This window comes from Maniola hyperantus, chromosome 3, assembly GCF_902806685.2.
Source record: "Maniola hyperantus chromosome 3, iAphHyp1.2, whole genome shotgun sequence".
In the NCBI taxonomy this organism is placed as follows: domain Eukaryota; kingdom Metazoa; phylum Arthropoda; class Insecta; order Lepidoptera; family Nymphalidae; genus Maniola; species Maniola hyperantus.
The window spans coordinates 9959813-9975026 of record NC_048538.1 but is presented as its reverse complement, the minus strand read 5'-3'; the positions used below and the strand labels follow the sequence as shown (position 1 = coordinate 9975026).

At 36.7% G+C, this 15214-nt stretch overlaps 2 protein-coding genes across 2 annotated transcripts in view; one reads left to right on the top strand and one right to left on the bottom strand.

Moving 5' to 3' along the window:
* The window catches only part of LOC117996155 (NIF3-like protein 1), a 24687-nt gene extending 22009 nt beyond the window's left edge, over positions 1-2678 (top strand). Inside the window, exons 5-6 of the mRNA XM_034984172.2 lie at positions 570-766; positions 2346-2678. Coding sequence (XP_034840063.2) covers positions 570-766; positions 2346-2530 — 382 coding nt within the window. The 3' untranslated portion in view covers positions 2531-2678. The remainder of the gene's footprint in view (positions 1-569; positions 767-2345) is intronic.
* On the bottom strand, positions 2552-15214 carry LOC117996151 (serine-rich adhesin for platelets-like). The gene is made up of 6 exons (XM_034984154.2): positions 14921-15214; positions 6674-6832; positions 5098-6430; positions 3936-4524; positions 2931-3853; positions 2552-2860 (listed from the first exon to the last, which is right to left on the bottom strand). The coding sequence occupies exons 1-6, from the start codon at positions 14975-14977 to the stop codon at positions 2760-2762; spliced, it is 3162 nt and encodes a 1053-aa protein (XP_034840045.1). The 5' UTR covers positions 14978-15214; the 3' UTR covers positions 2552-2759.

Below are 15214 nucleotides of genomic sequence, written 5' to 3'. Positions count from 1 at the left end.
TAAGTTTGGTCTACGATGTTCCTAGGAGTTAGTGCGGGAGGAGTGTGAATCTACCACTATAATTTGCCTTGTTTTCATAACTTTGCGTAATATTATCTTGCCTAAAAAGACTCTCCTAAAAGTATAAGATTAGCTAAGATATGAAAACACTTGACTGTGATCTCACCTGGCATTATTTTGTTAAACCCATGCGCGGACCCCGCATCGGTTTCTACGCGGCATCTTACCGGTACGTTAAATCACAGCCCTTGACTGTAATCTCACAGCCCTTGACTGTAATCTCACCTGGTAATTGTATTGTTAAACCCATGCGCGGACCTCTTATCGGTTTCTATACGCATCTTACCGGAACGGCACGGCTTCGCCGGAAGGGTGCAAGTAACTAGCCTCGGTCGAAGCCTCCCGACAGACCAGAAAAGTGACAAAATTAGATATCATAAATGCCCGAATTGCCTCGCCAAGAATTAAACTCGGGACCTCTCACTTATAATACTACAGCGCTTAGCACTGCGCCAGGGAAGTTATACCTATACTTAAATTCAATGTTTTAATTTTTTGTATGCTTTTAGGTTCCTGTTTATTAATACTAGCTTTGATATTCAGCAAGCTGTGACAAATGTAAAAAATCTGACTGGCCTAAACCATGTCCGATTGGCCATTGGCAAGGGCAAAACTACAACTCACAATGTTGGAAGCATTGCTCTGTGTGCTGGATCTGGAGGGTCCGTGCTCAAAAAAGCTCCTAGTGCTGATCTTTTCTTAACAGGTGATTAAACAGTTTCTAATACAAGGTTAGTTTTCATAAAGTGCATGTATGATATCAAGTGAAACTAGAACCGATTTTAACGACGAAAAACATGTATATTTAAAACATCTATTTTTTACTAGCTGCCCCGGCGAACTTCGTACCACCTAACAGTCGATTCTTTTTCAGGATTTCTTTTAAAGTTTTCTCTTCGTAAGAACCATCCCCGTACTTCAAGGAATATTATGAAAAAAGAATTAGCGAAATCGGTTCAGCTGTTCTCGAGATTTGCGATCAGCAACACATTCAGCGATTCATTTTTATATATAGAGATTTATTCACAGACCTTAACTTTTTTGATAAGCGATTGTGGACTCTTTGTAAAGAAAACGTAATTTTTCAATAAAGCAGTAATTATTGTATAGCCTGATCAGCAATATAAAAAACTTGCTCTGGGGGTGCCACTAGTATATGTCTATGGTCACTAAGTAGGGTCTTGTATACAATACCTACTTCCACGGGTTTTCCGCAATATGGCGAGGTATTTTTAGGGTTCCGTACCTCAAAAGGAAAAATGGAACCCTTGTAGAATCAATTTTGTTGTCTGTCTGTCGGTCTGTCAAGAAACCTACAGGGTACTTCCCGTTGACCTAGAATCACGAAATTTGGCAGGTAGGTAGGTCTAATAGTAGACATTAGGGGGGAAATCTGAAAACCTTGAATTTGTGGTTACATCACACAAAAAAATTAAATTGTGGTGCCTAACTAAAAATGAGTATTTTAAATTTTTGAAGTAAGATAACTATATCAAGTGGGATATCATATGAAAGGGCTTCACCTGTGCATTCTAAAACAGATTTTTATTTATTTTTATGCTTCATAGTTTTTGAGTTATCGTGCAAAATGTCGAAAAAATACGACTCTAGTACGGAACCCTCGTTGCGCGAGCCTAAATCGCACTTGACCAGTTTTGTTATTCTGGTCAGGCTTTAAATAACAGGTAATGACGATGAAACTTAATTTAATACAAAAAATCACAACACTTAAAGTTTATTCGGTTTTTTAAAGTATTTCTCAATAACTGCCCTCACAATTTGTACATTGCTATCCTAGACAACTAAACATGCATTTTTGTATTTGCAATTGTGGTATGTTTTCCGTCGATAAGATTGGGTCTAGTATCACCTATCTATCTAAATGTGCACTTTATGAAAAACTCACTCTGGTTTACTGTTACTACAAAGCCCACTGCCCACTCCAGTTGTTCATTTGAAAGATCAAAGAAACTATTTTAACCGACTTCTTCTGTAGTCAACTTAACGTATGACTGGAAACTGTTCTTTTAATATTTAAATGAAGTCCCCGAAAGATTCCTTAAAGAACTTTGGATCCCCAAACTTTAATTAATTTATTTGGATTCTTATCTACTGGAAATGTAAAACCGACTGAAGTTTTTGTGGCACTTATAGCAGGAATAATATACCTTCTATAAGTTTAATAATAAGAATGTAGCGATTTTCAAAAATACATATCTGTTTTCGAACAAATTTACTAAAGTTAGATATTTGTAGCAGCTTTGTAACATATTTTTCTGTTTTAGGTGAAATGCTCCATCATGACATCCTCGACGCTACGCAGAAAGGAATTTCTGTAATTCTTACCAATCATTCAGATTCAGAAAGAGGATTTCTTCAGGGATTCTCATCATATTTACAATGTGAACTGAATGATCAAGCCGCCGTAATAGTAAGCGAATGTGATAAAGATCCATTGTTAACTGTCTAAGGCAATAAATAATTTGAAGAATGTATATAAAATTAAATTTATTAATACGTTACTAAATAGCAGTGTTAACCAGCTAAATATTACATTATTTCTAAAAGTTCAATGTGATTTGTGAGATCAATAAAATATTAATTAATTAACGACATAAGCTTATTACAAAAGTATCTACTTCAAAACTACCATATCATATATTTAAAAATCATCAGTTTATCACCAGTAATGCTCTTAGCTAAAGTAGCTGGCAAGATCTTTGTGCATGTGTGTTTGACTTCCGTTTCCTATTTGTCGAATCCTGTTTGAAAGTATTCCAATATCGTTCGCGAAGCTGGACTGAAAGATTTTCACGGTAAACTTATTTGTAGCTCTTGTAACTTATTATAGCATGCACATGATTACTTACGTAAGGCAATTTTGTTTAAACTTTTCTCTTTCGTATTGGATTCCTCGGGAATTTTATTTTCAATTGTCGTCACCTTTCTTTTATAAGTACCAGGCCCCTTCTTTATTTTGCAAATGGATGAAACTGTTCCATTTTTATCATTATAGTTTATTACGTATTTGTTGCGTTGGGACTTTGTCGACTTGTCGAGTTTTGTGTCGGATGTCTTGTCTACTTTTTGTAACATTATGGTATTTCTGCTAGACTTTGATGGAGATTTGTTTTCATTTGATGTAATTGTAGAGTGATTGTTGACACTTTTTATTGTAGATTTTATACTGCCTTTTTCTTTATGATGCTTATCAACTTTATTTTTTAGCACATTTTCATCTTCCAAAATTACTTTCGTCGAGTTTTGGGGCTTAGTTCTTTTTAATGACTCGTTTCTCTGAAATTTCTTATGTGTACTATCACTACTTGTTGAAACTCTTTTGGAATCCTTAGAAGTTTGCTCAGAGATATTTTCAGGCATTATTATGTCTGGTGTTATTAGTTTTTCAGTCCGCCTTGGTGTATGCTTTTTTGGTGAATGTTGGTGACTTTCTTGTTGAGAATACTTTTTATCCTTATTTTCATAACAAACATTTTCTTTAGGTTTATTTAGATTGTCCTCTTTTTTTACTGGAGAAGTGCTTTTTGGTCTGGCTGTTTCTTGTTTATATTTTGTTTTTAGATCCTTATTTATTGAACTTCGCAAACGAACTTCTTTAAGACTTGAATCTTCCAAAACTGGGCCGTGGTTTTCTTTCCTTTCTGACCTTCTAAAGTTAACATTTACATACAGAGGCGTCTCTGTTTCTCGTGATGTTGTATCTCGTGTGAAGTCAAAAGTTTGATTTTCTTTGTTACTTTTTATACTTTTAGACACATTGTTTCCAGGTTTTCTGAAAAAATAGCAATAATTATAATTATATTAGTAGGCTATTTTTAGACGGTAAATTACAATTTTGTGTCTTGTATACTCACCCAGATGAAGTAAAATTGTTTCGTATGCTGTCTTTCGTATCTTTTTGCCTGTATTGTTTTTCTTTAATAGTTCTGCTTGATACCAAAGGAGTTTGATGCAATTGTTTTAAGGGATCTTTATGTCTTTTTAAACTATTATTTCTTAACCCAGAGAGAACTGTATGTTCAGCGTCTTGTTCGCGGATTGGTTTTAAAATTCTTAGTTCGCTTAATTGTTTAGTTTCTTTGTCGAATTTCGTTCGTGGACTTGGAGTTGGAACTTTATTAAAATTATACTTAGCGGTTAAATTTTGATACTCTGGGGCGTCATCGGATTCCGCTTCACTATTACAAACGCTATTAGATACTTGTTGCACTAACTTAACAGAATGAAATATTTCTTCTTGTAAGTTATCGTGACTCTGAATGTTAGAACTTTCGTTCTTTCCAATTCCAAAGTATGCTAAATCTCTTCCTCGGAGTTCTCTTACTTTAGCTTTACTTACTTCAGGCAAAACTCCTGCTTTTTTGTTAAGTGGTTTTGTGTCTATAATCTCTATAGGACCCTTATTAGATGTATTTTCGTGGTTGCTAAAACGTTCTTGTGGACCTGTAATCACAGTTTAATGACATCAAGAGAGATTTGTTTGGGATTACGTAACAGAGAGAGAGGCCCTCTCTGTTACGTAATCCCAAACAAGTAAACAAATGACAAAGACAAAAAAGGCAGTGTGTTAGCGTTAATCATTTTGAGTGGCCAACCAATCACAAATATAATTTCAAAAAACTATACAGTTTAGTTCCACTCCGTGGATAGAATAATACCAAAGTAATGTTACTTATACGATTTGGAACTAATTTAATTTATATGGAAGCTGCGTTTGAAGAATATCATAAGTAATATAGTAGTAAGGAGCTACGATCCTTACAGCGATCACGCACTCATCCGATCCGAATTCGTGAAAATACGGATATAAAAAATATCTACGACATATTATGTCATAAGCTACTTATACAAAACAAAAAAAGATTCCGACGATATCAGAATCTCCTCCTTTTTTGAAGTTGGTTAAAAGGAACGTATTTTCGCGGACTCGGATCGGATTATTGCGTATCCGCCGTAAGTAATGAGAAAGGGACACGAAGAGGAGAAATTTAATAAAATTAAACCATGAGGAAATACCTTTACTTCCCGTCCTATATGTACTGGTCGATACAGAGGTTGAATCTATATCACTCAAACCGCTAGAAATAGTTTCATTACTATATCGTCTCTCTGACTGGAATTGACTATTTATTAGAGAAACTGCACTTGTCCTTGTCTGGCTTCTATTAAAGTCTAGACTGTTAGTATCGACACTTGAACTCCCAAATACCATGTTCTCTCCAAGAAGATATGGCTTGGGTTTCAGAATTTTATTTTTGAGAATACTTTTTGTAGCTGCTGTATTCTCATCGGACTCCCCGCATTCATTATTCGAAATGCCTTGATCAGTGCTAATTTCTGAAAATTCAGGTTTTTCACCGAAAAGAGTTATTGATCTATCGACTTTATTATTTAACGGGACAAACGCACTACGTCTCCTTCTGAAATCATTTGAAGGTGGTGGTTTTTCATCGGTAGCTATTATATTAACTGTTCCAGTGTCTACAGCAAAGTGCAGTTCTGTCTTACAAAACTCTACTTTTTTCGTTTTACGGTCACTGTCATCAATGAAAACTGACCCTTCAGTTTTTGCGCTCTTTTGAGTTTCAAATGGTAAAGTTATTGAGACCTTGCCAGAAGATTGTAAAGTAATCTTACCCTCACTTGGAGGAGTTTCAGACGTTCGGTAACTTCGTGGTGGAGTCATACTGGTATCTCTATATGAATTAGATCTATTTCTCGAGAGCCACTGTTTAAACGACTCGTCTTGAAGATTTCTTGCCGTACTTATGAAGTTTTTCATTTTGATAGGACAATTTAATGAATCGTTAACTATTTCTGAAGATTTACATATGCCACTATCTGTAGATGAGTCTATGGTGTAAGAGTTATTCTGAGGCAATGCATTTTGATCGAGTGGTGATGTATCTTCAAAACTGTAGCTTTTTCTTCTATTGTTCCATTCATCAGTACTGTTTAGAATAGATGTGTATTTAAGAGTACTCAATGAAACTGGCGCATCTAATAACGGAGAAACCCTGGTGTTAATAATATGGGATCTACTTTTATCATCACTTTGTTTAGTTTGGAAAGTTCTTTTAAACATACTGTTCGTTCTCGAGTCGAGATCAATAATACTCGCATTATCTGCTGATGATGATTCTTCACTAGGCATTCGAATTGAATTTTTTACGGTTGAACCTCTCCATTTGGACGGTTCAGATATGTCATAATCGTCCGGTTCCGTCACCTTGTAGCTTCCTCTCTCCACCTCGCTCTCAGGTGACGACTCCAATGGAGTTGAGGATATTTCCAAGGGTTTCGATCGTAACGGGGTCGGTTCCAAAAAATTATACCCGGATGATAAAACCTGAAAAAAAATATTGTTAGATTTTTGAATGATATAAAATTTGAATGATATAAAATTTGAATGATATATGATGCTTAGGTATAATAAATAACCAACTAAGTAAGAATTATTTTGGAGACGAGTGAAGAGTACACAATGCCAAAAATTAAAATAGATCTCCATCCAAGAAAAGATAAGTAGGTAATTGAAAACATCCGAACAATCGATTTTATTTTTCAAAATAGCAGAGATGTAAAAGTATACCTGTCTAGAGGAGTGCATCAAGTAGGAGGAGGCGGGTGCGCCCGGGCCGGCAGAGGAGTGGTAGGCTGCGCGCATGACGCGCACGCGCGCGCCCGGCGCGCTGGCGTGCAGCACTTCCATGGCGCGGGCGACATTGCGCGTCACGCCCCCTTCAGTTACCTGCAATCGTCAACGTTGGTTTTATATAAGTGATAAGCCCATTATTATAATCCTTAAACAGCAAAGGTAAATCGAAGATTTTATTAAAGTTTAACGAAAATAGGTAAAAATAACCTCCCGTGACGTGATAATAGTACCCATTCATTAGATGAGAGAAAACCCGTACAAGTGAGAGTTGAACTCGCGTGCAACGCGAGGGTTCCATCCGATGAATAACGAACGGAACCTTAAAAATCAAAGCAGGTAGTTCATACAATAATAAATACGCGCATATATAAATATCACTGTTGATTAGTAACATAAAGCAATCCGTACTGAGATTAAATGACTGCAGTTAGGTAACGCAATAATCTTGTCGATCGGATAGCGCAATATGCAACTTAAACTCGTCTCAAATAGTATCTATTAGATATATTAACAACTAGCTGACCCGGCGAACTTCGTACCGCCTAACAGTCGATTCTTTAATTATTTTTTAATTCTCTCCGTATTCCGTAAGAACCATCGTCGTACTTCAAGGAATATTTTAAAAAAAGAATGAGCGAAATCGGTTCAGCTGTTCTCGAGATTTGCGATCAGCAACACATTTTGCGATTCATTTTTATTTATAGAGATTTTTTGTATAAGTACATATTTTTTAGTTAGCTACAAAAGCTTATAGAAAAATGTTTTTTGATTTTTGAACGAACTTAAATAAATTCTGAAGATTTTGAATTATGATTATGAATCTTGGAATGAACATGATTCGTTTGAGTAATTTAGGAACATGATTTGAATAAATTAGGGTATGTTAAGTTATTATTTTCTATCAATATCATAATAAATAGCTATAGGTACCATAAGCCACAAATCTTAATGCGTCCTTCATTTGGGACAGGCAATTATTTTATTGTCGTATGACGTGGACGTTGAACGCGGAGGCGAAATGAAAAGGTGGCTGTGATTGCATTCTCTTCGATAGTCTTTGTCTTTTAATTCGCTACTATATTATGACTATTTGTAGCAGGTACATATTACATAATACAACAAGACTAAGTTCTTGAAATGTTAGTAAAGTTATCGACTGCAATCAGAAATCGCTACCCATTACTACCCATATTATAAATGCGAAAGTGTGTTTGTTTATTGGTTTGTCCTTCAATCACGTCGCAATGGAGCGACGGAGCGACGTGATTTTTTGCATGGTTAAAGACCTAGAGAGTGACATAGGCGACTTTTATGACGGAAAATCATAGAATACCCACGGGGTTTTTCAAAACCTAAATCCACGCGAAGTTGCGGACATCAGCTTAGTAGACAATAAACATTACTTCTATATTTTGAGTTAGTAATTAAGTGTAGGATCTAATAATTTTCATATACCTACAACTTTTACTTAATATTTTAGGTAAGTAAGTAGGTAGGTACCTACCTATATAAAGTCTCCTACAGACTACATAGTGTGACCCAAAAACAGCGTCGGAAAAAGCGAAAAGCAAAATTCATACTTCCCGTCTTTAGAAACATGCCAAAAAGTAGATCTATACCTACTAAAATTATAAATATGCGAAAGTGTGTCTGTAGAAGCTAAAGAGCTTCTACTTTAGCTTTAGTTGCCGCCGACGAACATGGCTAACATAGGTTAGGTTTTATCAGGAGTTACCACAGGATTTTCAAAAACCAAAATACACGTCGACCAAGTTGCTGGCATCATCTAGTTAACAATGATATTAGAAGAAAAAGAGGTAGATAGGTTACTTATATCAAATTCGATGTTTATTAATGGCACGCTGCGTCAGCGCCGAAAGACTCAACACACATAAACGCATAGATAGTATTTTAACCTCACACAACAGAGAGTAAAGGACGGTGAACTAATAACCTCAGCTTCAGTTGCGCACGAAAAAGAGACGGTTATATTTTGCACTACCTCGTCCTGCACAGAAGAGTGGAAGAAGGACGGATATATGCCTAATAATGCGAGCGTAAAAGAGACGGGACGAGACGGTAAACTAGAAACTCCAAAGAAAAAAAAAACAGTAAAGTCTTTTCGGCTAATGCCGATTTATGCCTACACTGTAGTTGTATAGTAAAATAAAAACCTTATACTGTGGTATTTAATATATTACGAACTAGCTTTTTCCCGCGGTTCCGCTCGTTTTTAGGGTTCCGTGCCCAAGGGGTGCCAACGGGACCCTATTACTAAGCCTCCGCTGTCTGTACGTCCATCTGTCAGCGGGCTGTATCTCGTAAGCCGTAATAGGTAGACAGTTGAAATTTTCACAGAATGTATTTCTATTGCCGCTATAATAAAAATAATAAAAATTAAATTAAATTAAATAAAGGGGGCTCCCATACATGGAAAAGAAGTCGAAATAAAATTACTAAATTTTACGCGGACGAAGCCGCGGGAAGGTAGGTAAAGGAATAAAATGTGAAATGAAAATATTTTTTATTTTTGAAAATATTTACTATTACACAATCTACATACCCATAGCCAAAATTCCCTCATTGTATGAAGAGACCCAGCAGTGGACCGTAAAAAGATGTTAGACCATAGTTAATTTATCCTTCCCTAAAACAGGAAATATGCACACTATTTGAATTGTCAATACTCAGAAGAGACCTATCTGTTTATTTTATATTCTTTGATCGGAAACTTTAAAATACGTACAACGATAACTTGATACGTACTTATGGCATGTGACATAAGGTACAAATTGCAATGAGTTGCATTTTACACGAACGTGCACGAGTTTGTTATTGTTAAATAAGTGAAAAATACGAATTATATAAAAGAAATAGTTTTACTTACGAATGAAATGTGATTCCTTGACTTTTGGAAACCTTGCTTGTGTAGTTTGTGCAGAATCTCATCACACACGACGGCATTTTCGGAGACGAAAACAAAATACACATTACTATCAACGACGTCATCGATAGCGCGACGACAGCGGGCGACTGAGCTCAGGTTTGCTAATTAGCTTAGTTTTAACGTGCCACTTGCGGTCCGCGTATAACGTATCTACCTATTTTCTTCTAATATCATTGCTAGTTAACATGTATTATAAATCCAAAAGGTGTCTGCATATTTGTTACATGTTTTGACAAATTTAGCACAGAGATAGCTTGTGTCCCTGAGACGGACATATAGGCTATAAGAAATTCCGACGAAAAAATCTAACTCGACGTGGACGCAGGATATCAGCTAGTTTCCAATAAATAAAAAAACCGGCCATGTGCGAGTCAGGCTCGCGCAACGAGGGTTCCGTACTACAGTCGTATTTTTTCGACATTTTACACGATAATTCAAACACTATGATGCATAAAAATAAATAAAAATCTGTTTTAGAATGCACAGGTGAAGCCCTTTCATATGATACCCCACTTGATATATTTATCTTACTTCTAAATTAAAAATAGGTACTAATTATTAGTTCATGACCACAATTTAATTTTTTTTGTGTGATGTAACCACAAATTCACGGTTTTCTGATTTTTCCCCTAATGTCTGCTATAAGACCTACCTACCTGCCAAATTTCATGATTCCAGATCAACGGGAAGTACCCTGTAGGTTTCTTGACAGACCGACAGACAGACAACAAAGTGATCCTATAAGGGTTCCGTTTTTCATTTTGAGGTACGGAACTCTAAAAACAATAAATTTATTGAACTAATACACATAACACAACTATATCTATACCGTTTTAGTGGCTATGTTAATTGCCCGCAGGCTAGCAGTTGTTACTGGTTTTACTAATGGATCAAGGTGATGTAGGTATCAGAGAAATATCTGACGTCACCCGTATGCAAACTGAAACCCAAACTAAGGTCGCAACTCGCCCACTGAACTGCGAGCGAACACCGATGCAGACTTGTAACCTGGAAAGTACTTACGGCTACTAAGTACTTTGTGCTTGTAAATTTACACCGGTCAACGTAATGTTAAGTAGGTAGGTACACTACATAGTGTAGATCTGTACATTAGTAGAATTTTAAAATATAAGATTGCACGAGCGGAAGTCAGGTTCGGTGCGGGGGGCGCGGCGATGTTGCCCCGTGCCCGTTGGTCATTGACATCTGTGAACTACGGAGACTTAGCGGACTGGAATAATTCCGTGAGACATCTAAACAAGAATCACCGCGGGGAAAGCCGATTTTAATGCACTGATTCACGGAAGCGTCACGCTCATTAATTTAAATTAATAAATTATAAAATACCCACTAAATGTAGAAGGTTTACCTGTAGGTACGTAAAGTATAATGAATATCATCCTAAATGACGCATACCTGTTTTTCTGAGGAATTAATATAATCGTCGTTAAGGCAGGTATACATAAATGATGGAACAAGAGAAGGAATGGCGAAAACACGTCAAACAATATATTAGATCACGCTCTAAAAACTAGACTCCTACGCCGTATTTCTGCCCACGTTTTAAACGATTTCCTATAGTAACAAAGTTTTCATTCATAAACAGTAACATCGGAATAAAAGGGTGTGATATGTGAATTGAAACGATAGGGTATGACAAAAGTGTAGTGGCTGCGACTTCGTCTGCGTGGATTTAGATTTAAACATCCCGTGGGAACTTTTTGATTCTGCTAGATAAGTAGATAGCTGTCCATCTACTTATTAGATATAGGTAATTCATCCAAGCTAGGCATTAATAATATCAGTGCCGTTATTATAAATGCGAAAGTGTGTTTGTTTCTTGGTTTGTTGGTTTATTGGTTTGTCCTTCAATCACGTCGCAGCGGTGCAACGGATTGACGTAACAGTTTGTATGGGTATAGATAAAGACCTGGAGAGTAACATAGGCTACTTTTTATCCCGGAAAATCAGAGTTCCCTAGTCCACAATACAAAAATATTAGCTGATGCCCGCGACTTCGTCCGCATGGAATTAGGTTTTTAAAAATCTCGTGGCATAACCACGATTTAAGAATGCGATTCCTTAGAGCATCAGGGATGAGGAGCTGGGTCCTCGAGTTCAACGATAGTCTTTACTTGGTAGGTAGGTACCTCCAATATCAATTTATAATCGACAGTTAAAAAAATAGCCTATGTTACTCCCTGGTTAATCCTCTACTTGTCTGTGAAAGTCTCGTCAAAATAGGAACCAGCCCTTCCAAAAATCAGGCCGTTCAAACTGACAGACAGCTGAGGTAGGATATCTTGGAAATTGGTTTAGAAGAGGTCTACCAAGGGTTTATTTTATGTTATAGAAATTTACATGCAAAATCTCAAGTTTCTACTCTTTATAACCTGGCTTTTTTAGACGAATACATAGACATACCTATAGCTCAAATACTAAATAGGTACTTTACGAGTTAAGTACATAAGTATCCGATTCCGTATTTGGACTAATTTTGCGTAGTTGCGCTGGAATTTGCCTATAGGATTTCATGCTATTTTAGTTCAAGCCATATGCGTCTAGAGTTACGTAATAAAATGTTAATTAAATGAGTCTGAGATCTAAAGACAAGTTGATTTTTATATAATGTTGCACAATTCATCATGTGACATCTGTAGTCAAAATGATGTAGTTTAGTTAGGTATGTACCTACTATGAAATTCGGCGTGGCGGCGCAGCCTCGACGTGGCCTTTACACAGGATTTCCGGGATATTGCATGCGAGCAGTGCAAACAAATCTTCCAAACAAAGCTCTTCAAAGGCTTGTTTAAATAATAATATTAATTTTAATAATAAAATAACTATACATTAGTCATTATAGAGATCGTTGAAAAATAACATAGCTGGAAGTTCCTAGGAATAAAGCTATGCTGATTCCCTTCCAACTATCACATGTTTTATATGGGATTTTTGCTAGCAACTTTTTAATTTGTTTAAATGTTTATGTATTTAGTTCGGCACATTGCTATATAAATTAACTATTTTACCGGCCAATTCCCTTTTTGCCTCTTTCAAATTACGTAGGTACCTACTTACTTGAAAGTGCATTGTGCTCAAACTCAAACCATTTATACAAAGGTACCTACCATTGTATACTCCGCGATAGGTTGAGATGGCAATCGGGGAATGATGCGGGGGGACGCTCCGCACAACCGCAAGTCGCACGGGGTTAGCGTGGGGGCTGTGCGAGTGTGCGGGGAGTTCCTTCCCGGGAAAAATAAAATAAAATCCTCGCGAGTCACACTGGGACTCCAGAGGAACTTTTTGATTTTTTTCCCCATTGAGTCACAGTGTTGCTCACGGGAATGGGAACGGGAACAACCCAAAAAAGTCATAAATCAAGAAGTGAAAGAAATAAATTAATAAAGGTTGCACGAATGGCTCTGCGGGGTTATTTTTACGTTTGAAGCAAAAGACTTCAACGCGTTTACGGTCGTCCACGTTTAGGGATAACAGTCCCGCCGTGCATCGGGTCTTCCAGTTATCAAAATCACATTATATGCAGTGTAAAAAATTTATTTGACCTAGAACGCATGTTGCCTTTTGTAGTACGTCATATTCGCCGAGAAATAAACATTTAAGTTTTATATAATAGGTACATTTATTATTATAGTAAAAACTAATCTATAGGTAAATAACAACACTTTATCAAGAAATAAGAACATATGGGTACCTAATTTACCATTCTACTGTTAGTAAAAGTGTTACGCTGTACACACTATAGTAGGTACCTACTATGATTATGTAGGTATGTCTACTACTTGTTAATAAGGTAATACCTTACATGTTGAGGAAGTGAATTCATATACAGTAGGTGAAAAGATTTCCTAATGTCGCGGAGTCGGGAAAGAGTGTATAGTTTCCTCACAATTGACACTTTCTCTACTTTACAATAGCTAAGTGTTTAGGCAAGCTAAATACGTTAGGTAAGTAGATAAATATGTATTACACAATTTGCGTTACTAAGGTGAACTTTTACACACAAGTCGGTATAATTGCCTATGTAAACCGCACCGCACCCCTTGAACGCCCTGTACCTAGCTACCTACTTATTGGGACTTAGGAGAGAGAACCTTGATGTCATTTTGCTCTTTAGGATTCTCTGTACCCACCTAAACAAATATTGTTGGATAATTATTTATATCTAGTTGGGCTTTACAAAGATAGACATCGACATGTAGGTACTTACTTAAGTAGGTAAATGCTATAATTAATGCACCTATGTCCTACATAGGAAAGAGCGTACACATTATATTAATAGCCAATACTCAAAAACATCTGTTGTTTTTTCCATAACTCCTATCAATTTTATTAATTACTAGCTGATGCCCGCGTCTTCGTCCGCGTGGATTTACATTTTTCAAAATCCCGCGGGAACTCTTATGATTTATCTCCATTCCAAAATTCATCCAAACCCGTTCAGCCCATTTTGCGTAATTGAGTAACAAACATCCAAACATCCACACTTTCACATTTATAATATTAGTAGTATGGCAAAAAAACAACACCTGTTCGTATAACAGTCGCTTTTTAGGACTAAAATAGGTACCTGTCTAATATCCTAGATACTCGAAGTCGTGTGGTCATGTGGCTGTAGTAGGTACTTAGTATAATATACGGGCTGTACGTATATCTACTTATAGCCATTTTTTAACCAAACGACAAAAAAGAACTGAACAAAGATTACTAAAACAGGTCCAGAAACAAGATAAAATGAATATTGGTATTGACCTTTAGAGCACCAGTGTGAGTGATTCATTTTTGCCTATCACAAGATATTGCTTGCTCAGGCGGTCGGGTCGCGAAGTTTTTACACCATATAAGGAAACAACAGGTTATACTTTTGGCAATGACCGCCTGTAAACTTGAAAGGTATAGATACCTACGGCTACCTACATTCTCTAACAAAAAGCTATCTAACCTGTAAAGCCTGTCTGCTAGTACAGAAAATTATGACATGTAGGACATAAACTTGAATGAAAAAACACTTAGCAGGTATGTACTTAGCTATTTTCGATGACTGTATATAGTTATAAGTTATAACTTAGTACCCCGTTGTTTTGTTATCAACGGTATATGAATAAATAATGTATTCGATTTATGAATGAGGAGCATCTTTATACTTAATAGGTACATATAAACAGTGCATTATTTTACCTTAGAGGTAAACTAGCACTGGGCATTGGGCTCACCTTCCCGTATTCCGCCGAGCCTGCCCACTCCCGGCGCCAGTTACCTGCCACTTCCATGTCTGTATGTCGGTGTGTTCGTTTCTCGATCGCTGCAGCTACACTTAGGTGACGCACACTTTAATTTAAACGCGTTCACGTTCGCTTTTTGCGCTGGCGCGAAGCCTACTGGCTGTGTCTCGTAGCTTACGACGCAAAACTTAAGCACTCAAATTAAATTACTTTATTTCTTGTTTGCAAAAACATTGTAGGCACCAGTTCGATGTCAACGCCCACTACAGATTTCAAGCTACTACC